General features: G+C 53.0%; 3 protein-coding genes across 3 annotated transcripts; 1 reads left to right on the top strand and 2 right to left on the bottom strand.

The window, feature by feature from the left end:
- Positions 1-9,454: 9,454 nt before the first annotated feature.
- BESB_043830 (ribosomal protein RPL5) lies at positions 9,455-12,177 on the bottom strand (the record flags this gene model as incomplete). The annotated part of the gene is made up of 4 exons (XM_029362834.1): positions 9,455-9,493; positions 9,667-10,100; positions 10,678-11,070; positions 12,105-12,177. The coding sequence occupies 4 exons, from the start codon at positions 12,175-12,177 to the stop codon at positions 9,455-9,457; spliced, it is 939 nt and encodes a 312-aa protein (XP_029220200.1).
- Positions 12,178-14,439: 2,262 nt separating this feature from the next.
- Positions 14,440-17,511, bottom strand: BESB_043820 (DnaJ domain-containing protein; the record flags this gene model as incomplete). The annotated part of the gene is made up of 5 exons (XM_029362833.1): positions 14,440-14,809; positions 15,219-15,403; positions 15,606-15,697; positions 15,725-15,971; positions 16,429-17,511. 5 exons carry the CDS (start codon positions 17,509-17,511, stop codon positions 14,440-14,442), a joined length of 1,977 nt encoding a protein of 658 aa, XP_029220199.1.
- A 2,020-nt stretch (positions 17,512-19,531) lies between these two features.
- BESB_043810 (CDK-activating kinase assembly factor MAT1 protein) lies at positions 19,532-21,804 on the top strand (the record flags this gene model as incomplete). The annotated part of the gene is made up of 4 exons (XM_029362832.1): positions 19,532-19,803; positions 20,300-20,373; positions 20,669-20,901; positions 21,550-21,804. 4 exons carry the CDS (start codon positions 19,532-19,534, stop codon positions 21,802-21,804), a joined length of 834 nt encoding a protein of 277 aa, XP_029220198.1.
- Between the last annotated feature and the right edge of the window lie 2,254 nt (positions 21,805-24,058).

Below are 24,058 nucleotides of genomic sequence, written 5' to 3'. Positions count from 1 at the left end.
ACTCGAGCCAACCGAAGACACACCTGAGAGCGCACAAAAATAGGGTCGCTGGGCATGTCGCCGAGGCATGAAACAGAACACCCCACGCACGCAGCCGATCGTCTGTGCTCGGGGCGACTGCGATTAACTCGGAAAGACGCTTTGGCCACCTCTGATTTGGCTGTCGTGCACGAGATAGCGGCACGGTACCATAGCCCAATGAGATGGCGAAAATCCCACGAAATACGTACGGCGGATCACCACATTTCGATAAGCCTAAAAGACAAGACTACACCCACTACGAATTGCTCCAACACAACACCTCGATTCTTGATTCCCCCTGAAACGCATGACAAAACACTTCCGCCACAAAAAAACTACAGCCCGGGACAGACTATGCAGTCATAAAGTCAATCCGTACAGTCAACAAACCGCACGGAAGTACCGTGTCCGAGGGGCGATCTACGTCGAATCAGACATCGCGCTTCTTTTCCTCCACAGGTGCCGATAAATCGACTTCAGAACAGGTCTGTGTGGAAGAGTTCTCTCATCCTCTGAGTGAGACAGCCCCAGTAGCACATGGAGCGCACGCAAATCTGGTAGCATGACGGGTGACACGAAGGATAACAACGCAGCTGAATCTGGAGACAACGATCGAAAAGCACGCAAGAATTTCGTCCACATAGTCAGTTTTGGTAAGCAGTTAAACGTTGACCACAGCCGGCCATGCCGTTCAGAATTTGGTCATTTTTGTTTCATCCCCTTAAATATGGAGACTCCATCACTCCACTCGGGTGTGCAGGATCCGTCAGGCAGTACGAATAACATAGACAACTCATTCACGAGACGTGTCGTGGGTGTCCTAAGATAGTCATCACCAGACCCGCAACCCGAAGACGCGAAGCCACAAAAATATGGTCACTAAAAGCAATCGGCACAACTTTACAGGAGTAAGAAGGGAAGCCGACATTGTCAGAAAGTTCTACTCTCTCCAGGACGAGGCATCTTTGTTTGTGCCCCTCTCAGCAGACCGTCGTGATTTGTAGAACTGTGGTTCATCATTTCAAACGTGTCTCACTATACGGGTCGCACACACACTCCAGAAACACTCCAACACACAACCACCACCTCCGAAGATGACGCAGACGTATCACATGAGAAAATAACACCAGCGGATACAGGTTGCCGCGATCCTCACACATACGTCAAGCATGGACAGACACATCCATTAGGTCATACCACAGTCACAAACCTGAAAGCCTCTGAGTGTCCTCTTGAGATTCAACGCAGTGACCATTTAATGCGACTGGCGCTGGACACGGCGGGCGACAAAAGAGAATCTGTTTTCCACGGGTGGGTTAGATGCAGACGCACGACGTGTCCAGTGACACAGCGGCCACAAGGCCGCACGTGCGAGCAGACCGACCCGTGGAGAAACGCGATGTACATGAAGTGGAGAAAAAGAGTGTATATAGTAATTGTAGATGATCTCGGGCGGATGTTCAGCTAATATAGGTAACCGCATGTGTGCTCTCAGAAACACAGACCAATTATGAGGATCATCATTATCCGCCTTCCAGATCCAAAAAGGGAGCCTACGTCTAATCTCGGGCGCACCAAGGGGCACTGCCCCACGTCCTTACACACAAAAGACTCGCTGAATACTGTAGCCTGTGCAAGGGGGGAACGGAGACAAAGCGATCGACGCCAACCTGCGACTAGCTAAGTCTCAACTATATCCCTCATCAGACAGTCTGGCACGCGAATGTTTTGACGCACGATGCAGACTCCCAAGAAGCCGAGTAAACCAGCGGGGAATATCAGCACCGGGTCCGACGTGCCACAAGAAATCCGCCGAACCCGTAATACACAACCTTCAAGCCACAAACACACCCGCATTTTTATACAAAAAACCACTACATACTGCTTGACACGATAAGGTAGACATCAAGGACGCACAAAATTAAGGACCCAACCTAGCGCATTCCGAACAATGTTCAGATTTGTCCCTCATCAACAGGTACCAAAGGCACCCGGAAATCAGACGGCACTTCCTTATTTGGGTAGATTCTCATCAGGTGTGACACAGTTGGAAATGGTAGGCGCTCCAACACACATTCGCTGGTGATTCTCAAATGTGGGCGACAGTTTCCAGGAGTGACCCCTGAGAAGAAATGGCAGGACCACACCAACTATGCTAAAGCTCCCTTAAGCTTGTATATAACCTCTCGATTGTTTCCCAGCTGCAACGTTGTCAAAGTATCGAAACTGCCGCTGGGATAGGACTCGAGGTACAACAGCTACTACCCGCGACCTACGAAGTTCTTATATCTACACGTGCCTTCCTCAGCAAACAATCGCAAACGCGACTTGCAATAAATCTAAATGTCTGTGGACTCGAGGCCTAACATAAAGAGAGTGTGTAGCTCTTCTTTTGGTCTACTTGAAAAAGCCCCCGACCCCACATTTGCTCTTCCAGTGACCCAAGAGCAACCTGTACAGGAGAAAAAGGCCAGGCGCTTCTGACTTCACTGGAGAAAAATACAAATGCACTCACTCGAACACACAGACATACGCATCACATGGCACACCGATGCACAATCCACACACACTGTATACATCGTGAATGCCGACACACAGAGGTTCCAGAGCGTCAGAGTCATGGAAGTAGGACTCAACATACAGACCACCAAGGCCTCTATCTGTCCCGAAAGATGGTAAAAAAAATTTCATCACTGAGCTCTGGCTTTCCCTCTACTATAAACTCGAGACATGTACGCAACAGATCACGAGGACAGAAAAAAAACCAGCCAAATATCGGAAAAATTTGTTCTTATCTCCGATCACCGACGACGCGCGTTGCTCGCCACCGACTCAATCAAGAGGTGTCAGGAGAACGGAATCATCAGTGAGTGGCAACCTGCACTATTTATAGGGTAATAAGCAACCAGCACGCCAGACTAAAAGGGGCGTTCGCCATAGTATTGGGAAAAAAGCTACACGCGAGACACGCTGCGCCTCAGATGCTCCATTTGTTTACGGATCTATCCTCATGTTCCATATTCCTGCACAGAGCCCTACACCAGCGGCCTGCGACCTGGACACTGTCCGCAAAAAATACAGTATGACAGCGGACAATTCATAGGCACGACTATTAGCCACGACACACGATACATCTCTCGTCTATACGGGTTTCGCCCTCTTGAGACGTCTTCGCTGGATAGATAGAAAAAAAGATGATCATCGAAAAGGCGTTCCACCATGACTGAACTTGACACTCCCACACAACCGGAAGACAACCCGTAAAACAGTAATCTAGAAACGGCTGACTTGCACCCGAAGGCAGAGCGACACTTAGCATCCTTTCGAAGAGTCAGTTTTGGTAAGCAGTTTAAAGGTTGACCACAGACGGCAGAGCCGTTCAGAATTTGATGGTCATTTTTGTCTCATCCTCTTGCACATTCAAAACGCATCCGCACAACAGCTTCGACGACAGCTATAAGAACGGTCTGTCAGAAAGTTCTACTCTCTCCAGGACGAGGCATCTTTGTTTGTGCCCCTCTCAGCAGACCGTCGTGATTTGTAGAACTGCGGTTCATCATTCGAACGTATCTCACTAATTTCATACGCTATTGAACACCACGATACATACACATACACCAAATACGGACACACACCTGGGCAAAGCCATGCCGCAATCACAAACCTGAAAGCCTCTGAGTGTCCTCTTGAGATTCAACGCAGTGACCATTTAATGCGACTGGCGCTGGACACGGCGGGCGACAAAAGAGAATCTGTTTTCCACGGGCGGGTTAGATGCAGACACACGACGTGTCCAGTGACACAGCGGCCACAAGGCCGCACGTGCGAGCAGACCGACCCGTGGAGAAACGTGGAGGTGCCGATCATACACACCGATTAATTGAAAAATCGGCACAGCTCAATTTCCTTCACGGCTGCTGGAACGGACAATCCCTGAAACATCCTGCCACTGGGCGGCTACTTCTAACTACTAAGCAGCACTCGAAAGCCAAATTCTCACCATTTGACATTTCATCAACGTACAGCAGACTGGAAAACCAATAGGCAGCACGAGGCACTGGACATCGTGGTGTGAAAACCAGTTCACAATGGTTCAGCCACCACGAAGCTGAGTCCCCACCGTCGAGAGCCTTGTGAAACGTCCGAACACGAAAAACAGCCAACACAAAAGGAGCCCCGCCACTTACCTTCTCTGCAAGAATCGACATTCAGCGATCCAGTCACTGGGTAGAAGAGCAACATAGTTCGATCGCTGAAGCGAACCAGAGGTAAGCCGGAAGTACGAATCGACGCACCGGACACGTGAGAACAAGCAAAGACAGTAAAAACCTAACGAACTTCACCGTGATCGACACACACATGTGTAGAGTAAGACAAACTGCTAGAAGACAAGACCACTGTCCACTGGTGACGTATTCGAAAGGGTTACACTGCTGTGACACACAAGTGGCAACACGGAGACACGGTACGAACAGCACGGCCGCGGTGTGGACGACACAACACGCACGCTGGACCAGAATGATAGCTCATTCCGCACAGCCAAGAAACCTCTGGAAAACAATCGAAGCCCCACGCCGTCGTCAGCCAGAAGATATTCGTAGCAGCATCGAACGTGCCTCAGAAACACAGACCAAAATATCAAATCATCATCCAAGGGGGGCAGCACTCTAAATTCTGGCGTTTGTTGCACGATGGAGTTACGTGTGAACGCAAAATGAAGAGCGCTTACACGAATTACAGCCGCGCGTTACATTATACGCTTGGGGCCATTTAAACCGCAAGGTACAGGAAAATAAGCCTCGGGCAATTGATTATCAAGCGTATGAACAAGAATGGAGACACAGTAACATACCATATACCGCAATATATGACACGGACCTTGCGGGCTACACACGTGTTAGTGGAGGTCAGAAATCTCATGTTGTGCTCCCACGCGACAAATGCTGTCGAGATACCTGTTTGTCATCACCGTCCACCACCACTGGTGCTCGATCGATCATACGCCTCGCACAGCTACACACCACAGAAAATAGCTACAACACGGCGCCCACAAGGCAACACTCTGGTGCTGACAAAACTACCCACATAATAAGAAACACGAACAAGAAAGCACAAACCGTTACACGTAAGTCAGCGGCCACAAAAATAGGGTCGCTGGGCATGTCGCCGAGGCATGAAACAGAACACCCCACGCACGCAGCCGATCGTCTGTGCTCGGGGCGACTGCGATTAACTCGGAAAGACGCTTTGGCCACCTCTGATTTGGCTGTCGTGCACGAGATAGCGGCACGGTACCATAGCCCAATGAGATGGCGAAAATCCCACGAAATACGTACGGCGGATCACCACATTTCGATAAGCCTAAAAGACAAGACTACACCCACTACGAATTGCTCCAACACAACACCTCGATTCTTGATTCCCCCTGAAACGCATGACGAAACACTTCCGCCACAAAAAAACTACAGCCCGGGACAGACTATGCAGTCATAAAGTCAATCCGTACAGTCAACAAACCGCACGGAAGTACCGTGTCCGAGGGGCGATCTACGTCGAATCAGACATCGCGCTTCTTTTCCTCCACAGGTGCCGATAAATCGACTTCAGAACAGGTCTGTGTGGAAGAGTTCTCTCATCCTCTGAGTGAGACAGCCCCAGTAGCACATGGAGCGCACGCAAATCTGGTAGCATGACGGGTGACACGAAGGATAACAACGCAGCTGAATCTGGAGACAACGATCGAAAAGCACGCAAGAATTTCGTCCACATAGTCAGTTTTGGTAAGCAGTTAAACGTTGACCACAGCCGGCCATGCCGTTCAGAATTTGGTCATTTTTGTTTCATCCCCTTAAATATGGAGACTCCATCACTCCACTCGGGTGTGCAGGATCCGTCAGGCAGTACGAATAACATAGACAACTCATTCACGAGACGTGTCGTGGGTGTCCTAAGATAGTCATCACCAGACCCGCAACCCGAAGACGCGAAGCCACAAAAATATGGTCACTAAAAGCAATCGGCACAACTTTACAGGAGTAAGAAGGGAAGCCGACATTGTCAGAAAGTTCTACTCTCTCCAGGACGAGGCATCTTTGTTTGTGCCCCTCTCAGCAGACCGTCGTGATTTGTAGAACTGTGGTTCATCATTTCAAACGTGTCTCACTATACGGGTCGCACACACACTCCAGAAACACTCCAACACACAACCACCACCTCCGAAGATGACGCAGACGTATCACATGAGAAAATAACACCAGCGGATACAGGTTGCCGCGATCCTCACACATACGTCAAGCATGGACAGACACATCCATTAGGTCATACCACAGTCACAAACCTGAAAGCCTCTGAGTGTCCTCTTGAGATTCAACGCAGTGACCATTTAATGCGACTGGCGCTGGACACGGCGGGCGACAAAAGAGAATCTGTTTTCCACGGGTGGGTTAGATGCAGACGCACGACGTGTCCAGTGACACAGCGGCCACAAGGCCGCACGTGCGAGCAGACCGACCCGTGGAGAAACGCGATGTACATGAAGTGGAGAAAAAGAGTGTATATAGTAATTGTAGATGATCTCGGGCGGATGTTCAGCTAATATAGGTAACCGCATGTGTGCTCTCAGAAACACAGACCAATTATGAGGATCATCATTATCCGCCTTCCAGATCCAAAAAGGGAGCCTACGTCTAATCTCGGGCGCACCAAGGGGCACTGCCCCACGTCCTTACACACAAAAGACTCGCTGAATACTGTAGCCTGTGCAAGGGGGGAACGGAGACAAAGCGATCGACGCCAACCTGCGACTAGCTAAGTCTCAACTATATCCCTCATCAGACAGTCTGGCACGCGAATGTTTTGACGCACGATGCAGACTCCCAAGAAGCCGAGTAAACCAGCGGGGAATATCAGCACCGGGTCCGACGTGCCACAAGAAATCCGCCGAACCCGTAATACACAACCTTCAAGCCACAAACACACCCGCATTTTTATACAAAAAACCACTACATACTGCTTGACACGATAAGGTAGACATCAAGGACGCACAAAATTAAGGACCCAACCTAGCGCATTCCGAACAATGTTCAGATTTGTCCCTCATCAACAGGTACCAAAGGCACCCGGAAATCAGACGGCACTTCCTTATTTGGGTAGATTCTCATCAGGTGTGACACAGTTGGAAATGGTAGGCGCTCCAACACACATTCGCTGGTGATTCTCAAATGTGGGCGACAGTTTCCAGGAGTGACCCCTGAGAAGAAATGGCAGGACCACACCAACTATGCTAAAGCTCCCTTAAGCTTGTATATAACCTCTCGATTGTTTCCCAGCTGCAACGTTGTCAAAGTATCGAAACTGCCGCTGGGATAGGACTCGAGGTACAACAGCTACTACCCGCGACCTACGAAGTTCTTATATCTACACGTGCCTTCCTCAGCAAACAATCGCAAACGCGACTTGCAATAAATCTAAATGTCTGTGGACTCGAGGCCTAACATAAAGAGAGTGTGTAGCTCTTCTTTTGGTCTACTTGAAAAAGCCCCCGACCCCACACTTGCTCTTCCAGTGACCCAAGAGCAACCTGTACAGGAGAAAAAGGCCAGGCGCTTCTGACTTCACTGGAGAAAAATACAAATGCACTCACTCGAACACACAGACATACGCATCACATGGCACACCGATGCACAATCCACACACACTGTATACATCGTGAATGCCGACACACAGAGGTTCCAGAGCGTCAGAGTCATGGAAGTAGGACTCAACATACAGACCACCAAGGCCTCTATCTGTCCCGAAAGATGGTAAAAAAAATTTCATCACTGAGCTCTGGCTTTCCCTCTACTATAAACTCGAGACATGTACGCAACCGATCACGAGGACAAGAAAAAAAACCAGCCAAATATCAGAAAAATTTGTTCTCATCTCCGATCACCGATGACGCGCGTTGCTCGCCACCGACTCAATCAAGAGGTGTCAGGAGAACGGAATCATCAGACAGTGGCAGTTGTTTTGACAACAGCAACCAGAAAGGCATACGACAAAACTGGATGCACTGATTTACATTTGCCTACGATATAGCGAGACAGCAGAGGGGAACAGGCATGTGTGTGCACCCAAGACAGTCGCTCCAATGACCAAATAAAACAGGACGGCTTGGCGCGCACTAGTGAATCAGGGATGCGAGAAGTATCACCTCGACGACGGCCGTCTGATGCACCTGACAAGCCCCGTAAGAAGAGACTCGCGAGCATTAGCGGAGATACGAGAGGTGGCACGTGACAAAACATGGCACAGACGAGCGGACGACACGAGACACGCAGCATTCGTAGCATTAAACATACACTTTTCCAAGGGAAGGAGAGAAGCGGGTCAGAGTTTTGGATCTGTGCATCAAGCTTCAGACGCAAATTACCCATTAACTGAATCCTTTTGGATCATCATCCATCCTCTCTCCATGCATACAGGAATAATACGCACTGAACAAAAGACTGCAAATCATGTCAGAGTGACGCGTGCCAGAATAACAAGTAACACGGTCATTCTAGCTTACAAACAACGCCACCCAGAGCCAGAAATACCAGGCGATACCCGGAGGACACGCTTGGCATTTATGTCATTCTTTCAATCAAACTTAGCAACACGAGGGAGGGCCAGCAGATGTTGCCAGAAAACTCCTCGGTGCTAATGGGAGATTGAAATAGGTAAGCAACGTCACATTAAAGAGCGATAAGACACTGGGACGGACGCATCTCTGCAGAAAGACTCCCAACATTCAAAAAACAGAAGAGAGAGTAATGTAGACACACGACAGAAAATCTAGGAGAGACGCGTGTGGAATGCTACTGGGATGTACGGCGCTGATGAGGCTGCCTAGAGCTGATAGCGAAGCTAGTGTGTCGTGTAGGAATCTGCAGGAGCGAATAAACGGAAATCAGGGAAGGCCGCGCAGAAAAGGCTTACCCACCTCTGGCGTTTTACATCCGTCACACCAGTGGAGGGGGCGAGAGTAAGATTTGAATGCGATTCGTCGTCTCGAAACAGTTGTCGGACTTCCACCATGTCGTTTTTTGTTCTTCGGAGTAATACAGACGCGAGGCCGCACAGAGTCGTTGTCGGAAGCACCTCTCCCTCAGAAAAACGGGTATATCCCCTTTCCGGCGCGTGACGTTTACAGAGACCGCATGAACACAGAAACCTTCGCTTAAGAACAATGACGCATCCTATCCACTCCCCCTGTACGGGTGCGTACCAAAACGGGTGCAACCTCGATTCGGCAAAGAACGGATTCCACTCTATCCTCCCTTGTCCCTCAAGAGAACGGCGGCCTCTATCAACGATTGACAAAGGCATGTGCCGTACCAGGACTCTTCTTCGAGAACCACATCCGACGAAAAGAAGACACATTCGACAAGTATAGGTGAGTGAAGCGTGCTTATGCCTCCGCTGCCATCTGCTCCGCAACCAACGCGATCTGTACACACACAAACCAAACAGAAAGGATTTGATGCAAGACACCGCTCGGGCGCTAGACCTGCCTCGCAGCCCGCAGAGCCGGGGCAACCCCAGCATCGCCGACCTGCTGTGCCGTCTGACCACGGACGTTGATTCACCTTGGCGCTCCAAAAACTCGTCTCCTCCGCTTACCTTCTGCTGCACACGTTCGCGTCTCTGCGCCTTGGTCAGCTTGACGTTGCGCACGTACTGACCCTTGGCGGTCTTGATGACATTTCCCTGGCGGACGTGCTGCGCCTTGGTGGCTCGCTCCTTCTTGACGGCGTCGGGGTTCTCGCGGATCTTCGCATGGGCGTTCTTGTACATGGCTTCAATGTCGTCGGCGTCAATCTTGTTCTTGATGTACTGAGAGAACTGGACGCTGTATCTCTCGGGATCCTCCTCCTTCAGCTGACGCATGTAATCCGCGACGTGGAGGCCCAGGATGCGGGCGCGGTGAGCCTCGGGGTCGTAGGAGCCCTCGCCCTCACCCTCGGGTTTGGAGTAACCCGGGAACTTCTTGATGCCATGAGGGACGTGGAGACCGCCATCCGCAGCACCCTTCATCGCACCGAAGACACGGTTGCCTGCAAAGCCAAACCACACAGCGGCGAACCAGTAACGATGGAAATTTCTCGAGACACGCCCACTTGACCCCGCGTAGCCGCACCGCACCGACATGCATCAGATGCTGCAGAAACCATCCAGAGGGCACATACGGCGACACCAAGGACATGGGCGTTCGTCAGTCGGGGAAAGAAGAAATTACGTCTCACCATACACCCAAAGGTGCTCAGACAGTGTTGAGCTTGATTTGAGGTTAATCATCATATGAACGCCTCCTAAGGGGAAAACCCCACAACTGGGGAAATGGAAAACAAAACACCTACGCCACACCACACCTGCAAACCCAGCGCCATAGCGCAGTCAACTGAAAAAACACCGGATCTCTGAGAGGGCGAAATGCGATCATCAGTCGGGGAAAGAAGAAATTACGTCTCAACATGCACCCGAGGGTGCTCAGACAGTGTTGAGCTTGATTCAAGATTGTATCATCCGCAACCCGTTTCGCCAAAACCGGAGAATGAAAGAGCTTCGTATCTCAGGAGACAGTTCGGCCTGAGTATGAATCCAATTTCGAAACGCGTATGCAAGGACGCTTACCGACAGTGGTACGGACGATACCGACATCGAGGAGAACCTTGAACGGGCGGCGCTCATCGAAGTTCTCTTCGATGTGGAACTCCTCTCCGGTTGCCTCATCAACGCCCTTGAAGGAGTCTTGAAGACCGAGAGTCTTCAACATCCGACGAGCGAGGAGGAGCCCGGTGCAGTACGCGGCCGCGTAGTTGGTCAAGCCGATCTTGACGCCATACCGGGGGAGCTCCGTGGACTCTGCGCTGCAGATGACACGGTCTCCCTCAATCGTCGAGTAGACAATTTGGCAGATGATCCGTTTGTTTGTCAGGCGGACGACCAAGCGATGCTTGTGCGCATTGTACTTGTTGCGGTCCTGGAGGACCAACGCACGGCGCGCGGCGTAGTCCGTCTTCCCCTCTGGTGAAAGAAAACAAAAAAAGAAAACGAAGAGAATGATACACACAGCAAAGAGATCCCCACGTCTACACAGCCGGCCGGTTCAGCACAGAATCGGGCGTGAGAAGGCACACCACCAGTCACTTTGCGAGTAAATACAGCAGCACGGTCTACTGATCGCGAAAGATGTTGTAGCCGCCGACAGGTCGACAGAAAGCTGTTGGTGAAAGTCAGCAAATGTCGGTTTAAGGCGGCCAAAGTCGATCTCGGAAGGCGCAAAACAACTCAGCTGACGGGCATGCGACACAGCGAGACGGCCGACGCTCCACGAAGAGGTCCGCCATCACGCATATCAGCAGTGCGCGACGGTGCAAAATTGTATTAGAACCTCCCTTGGCAAAGCAGAGAAAACCGGAAGAGGAGGAGACCTTAGAAAGATGGGAACCGCGCGGATGCTTTCGGCTCCGTTGGAGAGGGGAGAGGGGATCATCAGCAAAGCTCTCTCCAGGTGCACCGGTTTTTGTCCCCAGTGCAAGGATCTGCCCACTTCCTGTGCCAGGTCATCAAGAACCTCCACAAAGTCGCAACCGAAGTGCCAATCAACTGACATGCTCGAGATGACAAGACATGCCGAGTTCAACAACTTCAGCGGCGAGGCGAACGGGGCTGCGCCCCCGTCCCCCCCCTCCCCCTTTCCCGCCTCCGGTATCCCTTGAAAATTCACATTTAAACAGATTCCTCGATTTACAAGCTCATCCCATGAGAAAGCATGCATTTTTCCCTTCATTTTGAGATTTGCTGCGTAAAAACACCTGGAAGGCAAAAGACGCGGCTTACGCGTGGGGTGATATTTCACAGGTGCTTCGCAAAGAGGGGAGAAGTGACGAGAAAAAAAAAACAGGTGCAGAAACGAGTCAGAAACATGAGGAATCCTTCAGAACTGCCTGTATTTCCACGGTAAACACCACTGGCTATTTTTATTTCTGGCACATGCTTTCTCGCTCAACTTAAAATCCCCGCCACTCTTCGGTAGTGGGGATTTCTTGCAAACGTACGTCGCCTTCTGCGGTACTTCACTTGGTACCGCTTGAAGTACGCCTTGTTCTTAAGCGCCTTGACGAAAGCCATTTTCCGTGCACGAAAAGGGAAGATGTTCTCCTCTGCCAAGGCTATTCCGGCAGGCAAACGAACAAACAAACATGGAGTGAGTCCGGCCCACACCTAAGAAGCAGCACACAGAACCCCCAGCGGGTGAAGTGCGGAAATGGATCACAGCCTGGTTTTACCTCGGGGGATGACGCGCGACTACGCCCCGCCCTCTGTCTCATCGTCACGGTCTCTCGCCTGCTCCCGCCATGCATGAGCACGTACATGCTCCGATGGGAAGGCGACAGAGCCCTCGCATCGACTGCCGCGCAACTTCTCGATCCGTATCGGCAGAGGCCGGCGCAGCGCGCGTTGCTGGATTGGTAAACATGCGCGGCTGCTGAGGGACACGAAGGGGAGACCCAGAAAAGCAGGGAGACCCAGAAAAACGAAATTCCACGGCTCTTTGGCGGCGTTTCTAGGGTTTCTTCGTAGTGGAGGAACGTGCAAGTTCGTGAAGAGTGCCACATAACAGGAAAACGAGGACACGCGGCTGGCTTGGAGGGGGCGGGGGCGCGTGGCGGCTGCAGCGATTCTACAGGGCTTACCAATTGACCCGTCAAGACGCAGGATGTTCTCGGGTGGAAAAAACAACAGCTAGTTTCTCCGCAAATTATCGTGGAGGCGGCAGTGGCCAGCCGGCGTCTGGTGTGACGACTTAACGTCATTGGTGCCAGTTCATGGCTGAAGTGCCTGGAGCGCAGTGCGCGGAAGATGCATGTACCACACTTTTGAGATCCTCAATACCGCAGACGTCACGAGACATTCAACCCTCATGGCAAGCGGCGCATTCGTATGCCACCACTCCAAATTATGCTACACCGATGTGCCTAATAGTGTGCTAGCCTCTCACCGAACACGGGCAGGGTCGGCCAAACTCTTTACGTGACAAATCAGGTGAACGCCCCCCCCCCCCCCCAGCGGTTCCACTCCGTCTGTTCTGTTGGCGAGCCGTCGGCATATCGGTGACCTGTTGCTCCAGTACGTGACTGCGCTGCCGAACGAGTGGAAGTAGAAGAACGCGCTGCAGTACTGCAACCTCACCCGATAGCCTGGCGGTCCACAAAGTCTTCCCTCAGTTCTCGAGCTCGACCTGTTTTTTGACCTCATGCAGCTGCCGAAAGCCCCACAGCAACAGGAATCGTCAAGACGTGAAGCAGTAACACGCCCTGACAGGAGTCGACTGATGCTGCTGCTAGTGTAAAATCTGAAAATCTGTGCGCCGCTTGAAGTGTACATACAACACATTCTGCAAGGTACCGGCATAGCCGGGAGCAAGCTGATGCTTCAACAGTGCGACTGCTTGGTAAGCTCCATTATGTGGAGTGTTAGCAACAGGCATCTCAAACACGTTGAAATTTCACACACGTACACACACACAGACATGCAACAGCATGTAACATAAAAACTGCGTGAAGCACTGACACAAATGTTCGGCGAGTGTCCGTTACGCTCGGTAGCGCCTGAGCGTAAGCATCCTGGTTTCGCTGCACGGCAGTGACTGTCCGGTAGCCGCGACCCCATAGAATTCTCGCAGTGGCTTGAAAAAGCCGCGGAACGTGGACTCCAAACGCGACGCAGATATCCGTGCGGTTCACGGGCACAAGAGAAAACCTCGCATACGCCGGTATAACCCGTCCAGTTCCGCGCCTACTGACAGCCGCTAAAATGGACACAAGGCGTACCCCCAGCCTCGCCCAGTACCTACAGCGATTCTGGTCGTTGACCCCTCGCCTAAGAACCAGTGCTATTCAGAGACACGCCTCTCCCTCGCGGAGCGCCACGACACGCTGTTTTGAACAACACAACAGGCCCGTTGACCTGAATGATTTCACAGTATCTGCGTGCACGAAAATGAGTCCCGTTGCCAACATCCGAGGCCCGACTGTTAACGTTGCCGGTGCAAGGAGGGCAGCCTTGGTGATCCAGTGTTGCGACTCGCAGGCTCCCACTCCACTTCGCACGAAAACCCCCTTCCGTCCCTTCGTTTGCCCTAAAAGAGCAGAATCTGTACAGTTGCCACGCTCGGGCCCCGAGCATCCTTCATTCTCAAGGTCATCGCCTGCCAGCAGTTCGTTATGCGACCGAGCAACTCTCCCTGCTTGTGTGCTATCTCACTGACGGTTCTCCTCTCGCCCCGGACACAGAGGGTTCACCTTGGACTTGCGCCGTGGAGGCAGTGGGACGTCTGGAGGCGGAGATACCCCGCTTTTCTTCGCCTTACCGTTGAGTCTGCCACTGAGGCTACGCGCCAGCTGCCTGCATTCTTGCTCGGATATTCTTTTTAAACTCAGCGCCAATGGCTTCCACTGCGGCGCGCGCTGCGGCCCTTTCGCTTTCGACAGTCGTCGGAACCTGGAGCACTTCTTCGTGTTCGTCTTGCAAAGCGATGTGTTTCATGGCCACACTGTGGCTGCGATCCTCGTCCTGCTCCTCAGACGCACTCCATACATGACTACGTTCCTTTCTTCCCAGTTCCCCACCTCTGCTCTTTTCTGCCGACCTTGACGCCTTGTGAACCTCGTACTCAGCGAGGTAGTCGTCGTAACCTGCGCCGGTCGCTCCGCCGCAGCCGTGGATGTAACGCGACTCTCGATGAACGCCGCGGTGGCCCCTTGAGAAAATCAAATCCAGAACAGGACATGAAGCTCAGTTGCACAGAGACAGACACAGGTGTGCAGGCGCCTTCGAATATGCAACCAACGGCAGCGGCGCATGAATGCGCTACTCACATAACAGACTAGACGGTGGACGGGAAATCAGACACTCCAGTATACGCTTCACAGCGTTCTGAAGTCCTACACGTGCGCGTGTGCTGCGACACGCCCCGCTCCACTCTGCACGGAAGACTCCATGCAGGTATTGCAGCTTGTACGACAGGCGGATACGCTCCGGGACCCCTCAACACGAAGCAGAAGACGCGGAAAGAGTATCCTTCGACAGATAGCCACACACTCGTGCATGCATCGTGAGAGCAACTGAGAACCCTCGACCTCTCTGGCCTCCTCTTGGTGAACGCCTACCTCGTCAGATCTACGGGCGGCACCCCGCGCGAGTCGTAACTGACAGGCAGACTCCCCTGGCTCGCGTCTGCGCCTCCATGGTTTTCCACGAGCCCACGCTTCTTTCGAGTTTCCTCTGTCTCTTCCTGGTCACCTGCGTGTCGTTGTCGCCGCAGCCTCCTTTTCCGCACCGTCGCTCTGCGATACTGTGCGTAGGCAGAGAGCAAGAAGGCGCGCACAGCACAAAGTGAGGATGACACTTCGACTTAGGCAGCGCCTCCTTTTCGTCGGTCACAAAGGCGCGGCTTTCGCGAGCCCAGGATGCAAGAGTCGTGGCAGACCAGCAAATCAACATCCAGACGAAAGACATAGCGAAACCTCGCGGCCAGCAGACTCATTCACACTCACTTGTTTTGTCAAGAGGTCGTTGGTTTCGAGCGGCATTCCACTGGCCTCAGGCCGTCGATGAGAAGAAGACCCCGCAGCGGTGTCCCCGTGTTCTATGCCTGGTATCGCACCCAAGCCACGATTTTCTCTCCCTCTCCGCGCGTCAAGCGCCGAGAATGGAGAAAGGGGACGCGCGTCGAGCGCAGATGCAGACACGCCACCGGACCGTGGAAGCCCACCGAGGGGATGCCCAGGCTCTCGCGCCTGAACGGCATCCGAAGGGGCGAGTTCTGCGGCCAGACCTTCATAGCGTGGAGCCGACAAAACAGATCTCCGAGGTGAAACCGGTGAGGGCGGCGCGCTTGCGTGAGGCGTAATACCGAGGTGCTGGAAAAAACAGGGCGAGAGACAGGTGACTTAAAGATTATTCTCGACGAAAGCAGAAAGAGACGCCGCTTTTCTCCGGAAAAGAGACGCGTTCGAAAGACAGGGATGCAGCTGTAATCCTGTGCAGCACTCGTGCACTCTCCTGCGGAGAGATCTCATAGAAAGACAGAAGTAAGTCGCCATCCACATGCAGATCCAACTGACCTCACAAGGACTTGCTGCCCGACCGCGAAAGGCCACCTGTGAAGACAACGGCTACGGTCACGTGAGCGAGGACGATGAAAAAGAGGAAACAGGACTCCAGCGCAGACGATTAGCCACACATAAGACCATCTCCCTAAAGCATCTACGATTTCCCCCGCGGTGCATGTGGCTACACTACACGAAGTCGCCATGCCGAACCACGAAGGAAGACTCGATTTGCGCCCATTGCACTATCAGCACAAGCACAGCTTACGTCTTTGCCTTCTCCACGGTGCGCCTCTTCCACCTCGAGCAGCTCCTCGCTCCCAACAGCTGCCGCCGATTTTTCTTGCTGCCTCTTCACCTCACCCCCTCCCCCGCCTTGTCCGGCCCGCCCGCCTTCGCCCAGCGCCGCGCCTGGATGCATTCGCGCCGCTTCGTCTCCGTCTTTTGAAAACGCGCAGGAGCCGCCAGCCTGCAAAGCTGAGGACCTCCAATCGCAGTCGCCGCGGAGCGCGGAGCTCGCCTCTTCCTCTCTCAGCCCTCCTCCTGGCGCGGCGCGCAGACCGCGTTGCTGCTGGCGCTCTGCGAGAAGACGCAAGTGGGTCTCGGCTCGCTCGCTCTGCAGGCCGCCGTCGTCACGTCTCCGCCTCGACGCGCCAAAGCTTAGCAGAAGCCCTGTGCCGAACATCGCCAGTGCTGCGTGCTGCAGACTCCACGGCGGGTGGCGCGAGCCTGTGGCCCCCGCCGCCCCCGGCTCGTCGCTCCAGAAGGCCCCAGGGCCTGCACCCGGGCGACCTCGCCCGCCTGCTCCGGTAGTCTCCTCCCAGGGAAAGCCTCTCGCGCCGCCAGAAGCAGGTCCCCAGCCCAGCCCGCCTGCGGCTGCCGCGGCTCGGCCGTCTCGCATCTGTCTGCTCATGTGCGCAACCCACTCTTCGTAGCTCCACGCGCCGCTCCTACCGACTCTGTCGGCGAACGCGCAAAAGAAAGTTCCGTTCTCTGGGCCGCCGCGCCCGCGGTCTGCAGCCCCGCTGCCTCCGCTGCGATGGGAGGCGCCGCCATGCCGTGAGAAATGCGAGGCGTTAGGCGCCCGGGAAAACGGGGCCTCGTGGTGGCGCGCGGAGCGCCGCGCTCGGTTCCGCTCCTCTAGCTGAAGAAGCTGCATGCACTTGAGGTACTTTTCGTGGAGCTCGCCGAACTCCTTTGACCCGCTGCCGCCGTTTTTGTCGGGATGGAGCTGCTGCGCGAGGCGGTAGTACGCCGCCCGCAGCTCCTGAGGACTGCGGCACCCCGGAGGCAAATGGAAGTGCCTCAGCAGGGACGCGAGGCCCGCAGCCCGTGGGTCTGGGTGCACCATGACCGTTAAATTTGAAACGAAACAACGCGACGCTCGCGCCTCGATAGAGAGGAGACACCTACTTCCAGCAGGGAGTCGCGCAGCAACCGCCGCGAGCCCAGTACCGGACAAAAAAACCAGCCAGAGAACAGACGCAGGTCGGCGCACTGAGGATGCTACATATACTCGCATGAGTGCACAGGCGCAGACCGCGCCTCCATCAGATATCTGTGCAAGCACAGATACACATATGCATGCCTTTCGCGTGGCTAGAACACAATCAGGAACCCGCTGAACCCGTGTTGGCCGCAGAATGGACTGGCGCCACCGGAATGAGCGTGGTGAAGCCTTAGGTCGAAGAACGAAACTTGGTTTCCATCCGGACTTCACGAGAGAGCGTGTACGCTATCGAGGCGATCAAAATCACTAGAGACGCATGAAATGTTTTTCAAAGGATTTTCTAGTCAAAGCTCTTCGGGAGCTCCTAGGCGAAACCACCAGGCGTTATCCATCCGACGAAGTCGAGGCATGCCCGCCGTCCATGAAGTCGCACTATCCTTTTTTGGATGAGCCAAGCACGACGCATGTGCAGTTTCTGCCCCGCGCGGACGCTGAGGTTTCGTCTGCGAGGCTGAGGAGCTCTGTCGATGCAGCAAGCGGATGCCCGAAAGACTGAATCACTCACTTAGGCAGGCCTTTTAGAAGTATCTCAAAAAAGCCCATCACGCAGACACCGCTAGCGGAACGCCTGCGTCAACCTCAAGCCCTGCGCGAAGATTTCGACAACAGGACTAAAATCTTGAAGGAAGAAAGCAGCGGAGTAGCTTCCGTGGAACTGTTTTAAGTTCCGAGTCACGAAGAGGCAAACTTTGCACACATATGATACAGAACAACTACCTTGATACGCACCCAGAAGACTTCAGAAGGTCCCGTTTTGCCTCGAAAAGGATTCGGAGGGTTGCCGACGAGAGTTCCCTGCAGAGAAGTAAAGACACCCGCGATTCACCACTTAATTTCCCAAGCAGAGGTACTTACACAGAAAATGGCGCCTCGTGCGCCGTTGGAAAAAAGTATCTTTCTTTGGCTTGCCGCCGTCGAACCGCGACATTGAGTCCAGCAGCGTTTTTTTCGCAAAGCTGCAAGTGCACTCGATTTTCAAAGAGGGCGTGCCACAACAGACACGCCGGACGCAAAGAAGGCGAATCTTCACGGACGCATCCGCAGATGGCGGCGGCAGACTCGGGAATCAAGCTCGACACGTTTCCATACAAAAAAACTCAACCGTAGAAGATATACACAAGCAAGTCTGCTGCGCGATGTTTTTTCTGTGAGGAGGTGACCCGGCTGCGGCGTCAATCTGAGGTGTTTGTTTACGACTTGGCGGCATGCGGAGCTCAACCGACTGCAGTGAATTCGTTAGCGGGAAGACGGAATGGAGCTTCTTTGAACTGGGATCTGCCCTTTTCCGTCGTCCCTATCTTCGCTTCACAGCCAAGACAAAAGGCCTCCGCAGAGAGCGGGTGGCCTGATAGCGGGCGAAGACAAGCCTTTTGCTCAGCCTCTCTCTCCGCCCCTTTTACACTTCTCTGTCGTGTCCTCTTCTGGCCTTTTTTGCGGCACTTCTCCCTGGACGTCTGCCCAGATTTCCTTCGCACTGATGGGCGCATGCACAGCTTTCATCTTTCTGGTTTTCTGAACCCACGCAGGAGCAGCGACGAGGGCAAATCCAGACGCCTTCCGGGCCGCGACGGCAGCTACAGGGCGTACGGGCTTCGCCAAGCCACGCACTCAAAAACCCCAGTGACATAAACCACTGATGTATTCACTCTCCAACGTCTTTTACCTCCCGTCGTTCAGTCATCTACTTGTTCCTCATATATATATGCGAATATACTTATATATATATATATATATATATATATATATATATATATATATATATATATATATATATATATATATATATATCTAGGTGTTCTCTGTGCCTCCTTCTGTTGACGCGTGTGTTGCTTTTATCGGCACTTGGATTTGCCCATCCGCGATGGATAACTACGAGTGCCCAGTCTGTTACGAAAGTTGTTACTACCAGCCGGAGCGGAAGCTCTTTCACTCAGACGTCTGCAAACACCGCATCTGCGGCTCGTGTCTGCATCTCCACTTTGGCGAAAATGGGAGAGGCGGCGTGCGAGGCGAGCGGCGCGGCTTCTGTCCCGTCTGCCGGACGAGCTTGACGCGCGCGAATTACAAAGAAACTGACCCCGATATGGAAGTGTTGGAAGCCGAAAAAGAAATTCGGAAACGAGTCGAAGCCATGTAAGCCACAGAGACCTCCATGCTGCGTGAGCGAAAGTAACGCTTCCCCAACCGCGTGGTTTCCTGCGTGGGTTCCGAACGCGTGTTTAGCGGTGGATGCAGGCCTCTATGCGCGAGGGAGGCGTTCTTCCCGATGCCCTGAAGGCATGAAGTTCTGCCACTTACCGGCGTACGCATGCACTGCCATGAATATATAAATATATATATTTATATATATGTAGATATATATATATATATATATAGGGTCTGCATCTGACCGATTTCCTCAACACAGCAACTCACACACTCATGTGTGCATATATATATGTATAAATGTATGCATGTATGTGTGTATACATATACGTTTACATAGTCTTTTATCTCGTGTGTTGCCAGGGCGGCTACATGTGAAGTTTGCTGCGGCAGAGAGTCTATGACAGCCGCAGATCTCCTTGTGTCTGCTGGATGGCTTTCAACGTGTTTTCGTCTCATGCAAAACGTCTGGATTTGTATGCAGTTACAATTCCACGCGCGAGCGTTTCCCCGACACACCTGCTTACGACGACTACCGGGAGAAGAAAGAGGATATTGGTGAGTGCAAACTGTGAATGTGGTGCAGTTTAGGGCAGCGAGGAGAGCGAAGATAGACAGCAACGAAGGGGAACACAATCGGTCGGAGTGGGGATTTGTCGGCTGTTTTTTTCCAAGACTTCGAAACGTTCCACAGCTGTCACGCCACAGGGTAAAAACCATAGACACTCATCCCTGCAACTATATTTCGAGCGGCGGCTACAGCTGGAAGTCGCAGATCTGCGCAAACGCACGGGTCGCGACATCCCTACGCGACGCTCCCCACTGTACACTCGGGCTTTTTTTCCTGCTTCAGTTTATCAGCTTGTGCGTGGAAGCGACGAGGCAGTCAAGCGCAAGCTGGAGGCCGAACTGCGGGCGTATGAGCGGCAGAACTTGAAGACGATTCAGGAGAACAAGGATGTGCTCAAACAGCGCGAGAAGGAGAAGATTTTCCAAATCGTTCAGCGAGAGGGAGTCTTCTACGAGGTCGTCAAGCGGCGACCTGCCCTGTCCAGGGCCGCAATCGCGAAAGAAAACCTCGTTCATGTAGGCTCCACTCGGTCGAGGGCCTACGCGCAAAAACACGAGCGTACCGTGGACTCGTTTAGTTGTTTTCCCGCATGTCAAGCGAGTCATATTTGCATCAGTCGACAACGACGTGCTTCTCCGCACGTACGTGTCTACACGTATTGCAAGGGTGCTCTCTTTACACTCTCAAGCTCCCCTACCCGTCTATCTTGCTAGCATCTGGTAGACTTATTGGAAGATAAAATCACATGCTGTCGCATCGTCGTAACCGGCAAAATGCGGACGACCCATGCAGGCACCGCGCACCCTGCCGCTCGCGCCGAAGGCTCTACCTATCTGTCTATATCTATCTCTGTATATTTATGTCTACTTCCATCTGTCTATATCTATCTGTTTATATCTGTATGGCTGTATCTACCTTTATCTATCTATATTCGACTTTCTATCTGTATCTATCTCTTCATCAATCATATCTATATGCATGCGCGTGTACGTGCGTGCACACGCCGGTTTTCTTGTTTGCGTGCGTGCGATTTACATCATGGCGTCTCGCTGGAGCTTGCGGCCTAGATACCGAAATACGCGGTGGACTGCCACGCGAAAGTTGCACGCGAAGCCGTTTCACAGCGTTTTTCGTTTCACGTGTGCGTGCTGTTTTTCTCTCAGCCCCTCGAGCGCCAGTATGCGCCATACTTTCAAGAGGAACAAGCGCCTGTCCTGGTGACAGCTGAGGGAGGCGAGACAGCGCGACCGTTGAATCCGACGATCAAAGAAGACAGCGATGTGCCGCGGACGCGCTACAGAAACCGAGATCAGTTCGAAAAAGCTGAGATCGCTGGCGGATACACGCAGCGCCTGGTCTTTGCCAAGGGACTCGCTGAGTTGCTTGGTTCGGTCCATTTTCTGCTCGCGCAGAAATAAGCGAAAACTATCGGAGGACGCGCCCATAGACTGCCATCGACTCTTGGGAACAAAGGGGTGCCAGTTTTGCTGGGCACGGAGTAGATCCAGAGAGCGAGGGCCTCAGCTTGACCGAGCTGGTGTCGCCCACGCGAATGCAGTAGTGGCGGAGGGTGAGGCGCGCGTCCTTGAAGGGACTTTTTTGTGGCACGCAGTCTCGAGGTAAACGCAGGCATTTCATGGGTAGTGCCCGTGACTGAAGGTGGGTGCGCTTCATGCCGCCTCCAACGCAGTGAATTGCGTTCTGAAGCATGGTCATCCCTTAGGCGCCTCGCGAAAGAGACGGCGCATATGCGTTGTTAGGCAGCACCGCGGGAGGGTGGTGGGAGTGAACAAAAAGTCCCGCGTTCGGCACCACGGGGAGAGTTTAAAAAGAACACGGATTAGGGGAATGCGCAAAAGTTTTGTCTGTTACACCCTGTCTTGCGTCGGCGAGAGCCGCATGTTGCGCTGTGACGGTGGCCTCTCTCCGACGCGCTTTGTCAAATCCAACAGAAAGGGTGATTCGCGGAGGACAGGGCGTGCAGTTTCGTGAGGCAACACGCGTTCGTTTTTCGTCGTGTATGTTGTACGTTTCGTACCATGTGGGGCACGCAACTGAAAGAAGCAAATGTGTGACATAGGCGCTTTTAGTTCTCGTCTATTTGCCACTCCCATAGTGATTACAGAGGTAGATGGGGAAAGCAGTCTTTAAAACGAAACAAAAGGAGCAGTGCGAGTGGAGGCGTCCGTAGGGACGCCGTTCTTCTTTTCTGGGCACAGCCCCCTCTAGGGTAGAGAAATTTCATCGTACAAGTAATCAGGTCTTGGCGGTCGAAAGCATGCACGAAGGCATCAGTTTGCAGGCGGCGTCAAGAGGCTCCCATAAGCAGAGGAGGAGAGAGGCACACGAAGGCGAGGGTGCAGAAGGGATACGGCCAGGAGAGAGGGAAGGGACGCAAAAAAGCTTGTAACGAAAACCGATGAAGACACACAGGAAACTGTCACAGTAGCCCGCGGATGTCCGGGCTCGTCTGCTCGGTGTAGGCAACGTACTTTTCCCTGTCGTCGCACACCTTGCGTTTCGTTCGGAGAGACGAAGGGAAGGCACACGGGAAGACAAGCCGTCCGCGTACCCCGCTAGTCAAGCCTACAAGAGTGATGGCAGAACGGAAGAAGAGAGACTACAGGATCTAAATGACCGCCGTCAACCTCTAGCCCCTATGATACATTTCACCCTATGAGCCATCCTCCTCACCAACAGATCCTCTCGGTTTTGAGGCATACTTAGCAGGCTCACCATCAAAAGGCAACCAAAGATGCGAGGTGTACATCAAGCGCACTCACCTGAAACGCTCACATCTCTCTCTACACGCTCGAAAGCGTGTAGGACCGGAAGGAAACGTGAGATCCTCACCCCCTGTTCCTGCTTCCCTTTCGTCGTGGTTCGTGCCATTCTCGGTAAAGGTCTACGTTTCTCGTCTGCTAAAACTTCCACAGTTTGGCACATCCAGAGTCCTTTGTCTCGCGAGCTGGGTGGCACGACGCCATTCGTCTGCCCTCCTCGTGCGTTCCCACGCAGATTCCATTTTCAGCAGCTGCGTCGGTATCGGACAACACCATGTCGTTACCGGCGCATTTGTATTTCAAGATTCACCCGCAGTACGCTGGCGTTTTTTCTCGACGGGAAACCAGTGCGTATATATATATATATGCATTTTTGGGAGTCTACATACATGCGTATTTACACTTGCAGGAGGGAAGTTGTCTCCACAGCAACTCGTGACTACCTGCACACTTTCGCGTGAACTGCGAACCTGCATACCTGAATGCAAACAGCGTATCTCGCTTCCGAGGGTTCAAAGACTGTGAAACGTAAGAACGTGGACAAGGCACGAAATCAGATCCAACGCTTACTTTCTCTGCGCGTCTTGCATGCGCCTGTGCCCCAGAATCCGAACGACTGCAGCCGGAGTGCAGGTCTGGATTTCCAAGAAGTTAAAAGGACACTGCAGGCGTGCATGCGGCAAACATCAGGGACATTCGAGGTCCAGACATTACGCCCTCCCACGGACAAACAAACAAGCACGTGCCTTTTCGACAGCACGCTCCCTGGCGGATATGCCTACGAAAAAGAGCAAAAGCTAGACACAACGACAGGACGCGCAGAAACGGAAAAGACGGAAATACCGCAAATCGCAAGGCAGGGCCGACATTCCTGAGGCCAGGAAGACGC

Source organism: Besnoitia besnoiti, chromosome III (genome assembly GCF_002563875.1).
Source record: "Besnoitia besnoiti strain Bb-Ger1 chromosome III, whole genome shotgun sequence".
In the NCBI taxonomy this organism is placed as follows: domain Eukaryota; phylum Apicomplexa; class Conoidasida; order Eucoccidiorida; family Sarcocystidae; genus Besnoitia; species Besnoitia besnoiti.
Note: the sequence above shows the minus strand (reverse complement) of the source record. Positions and strands in the feature narration are given on the sequence as shown.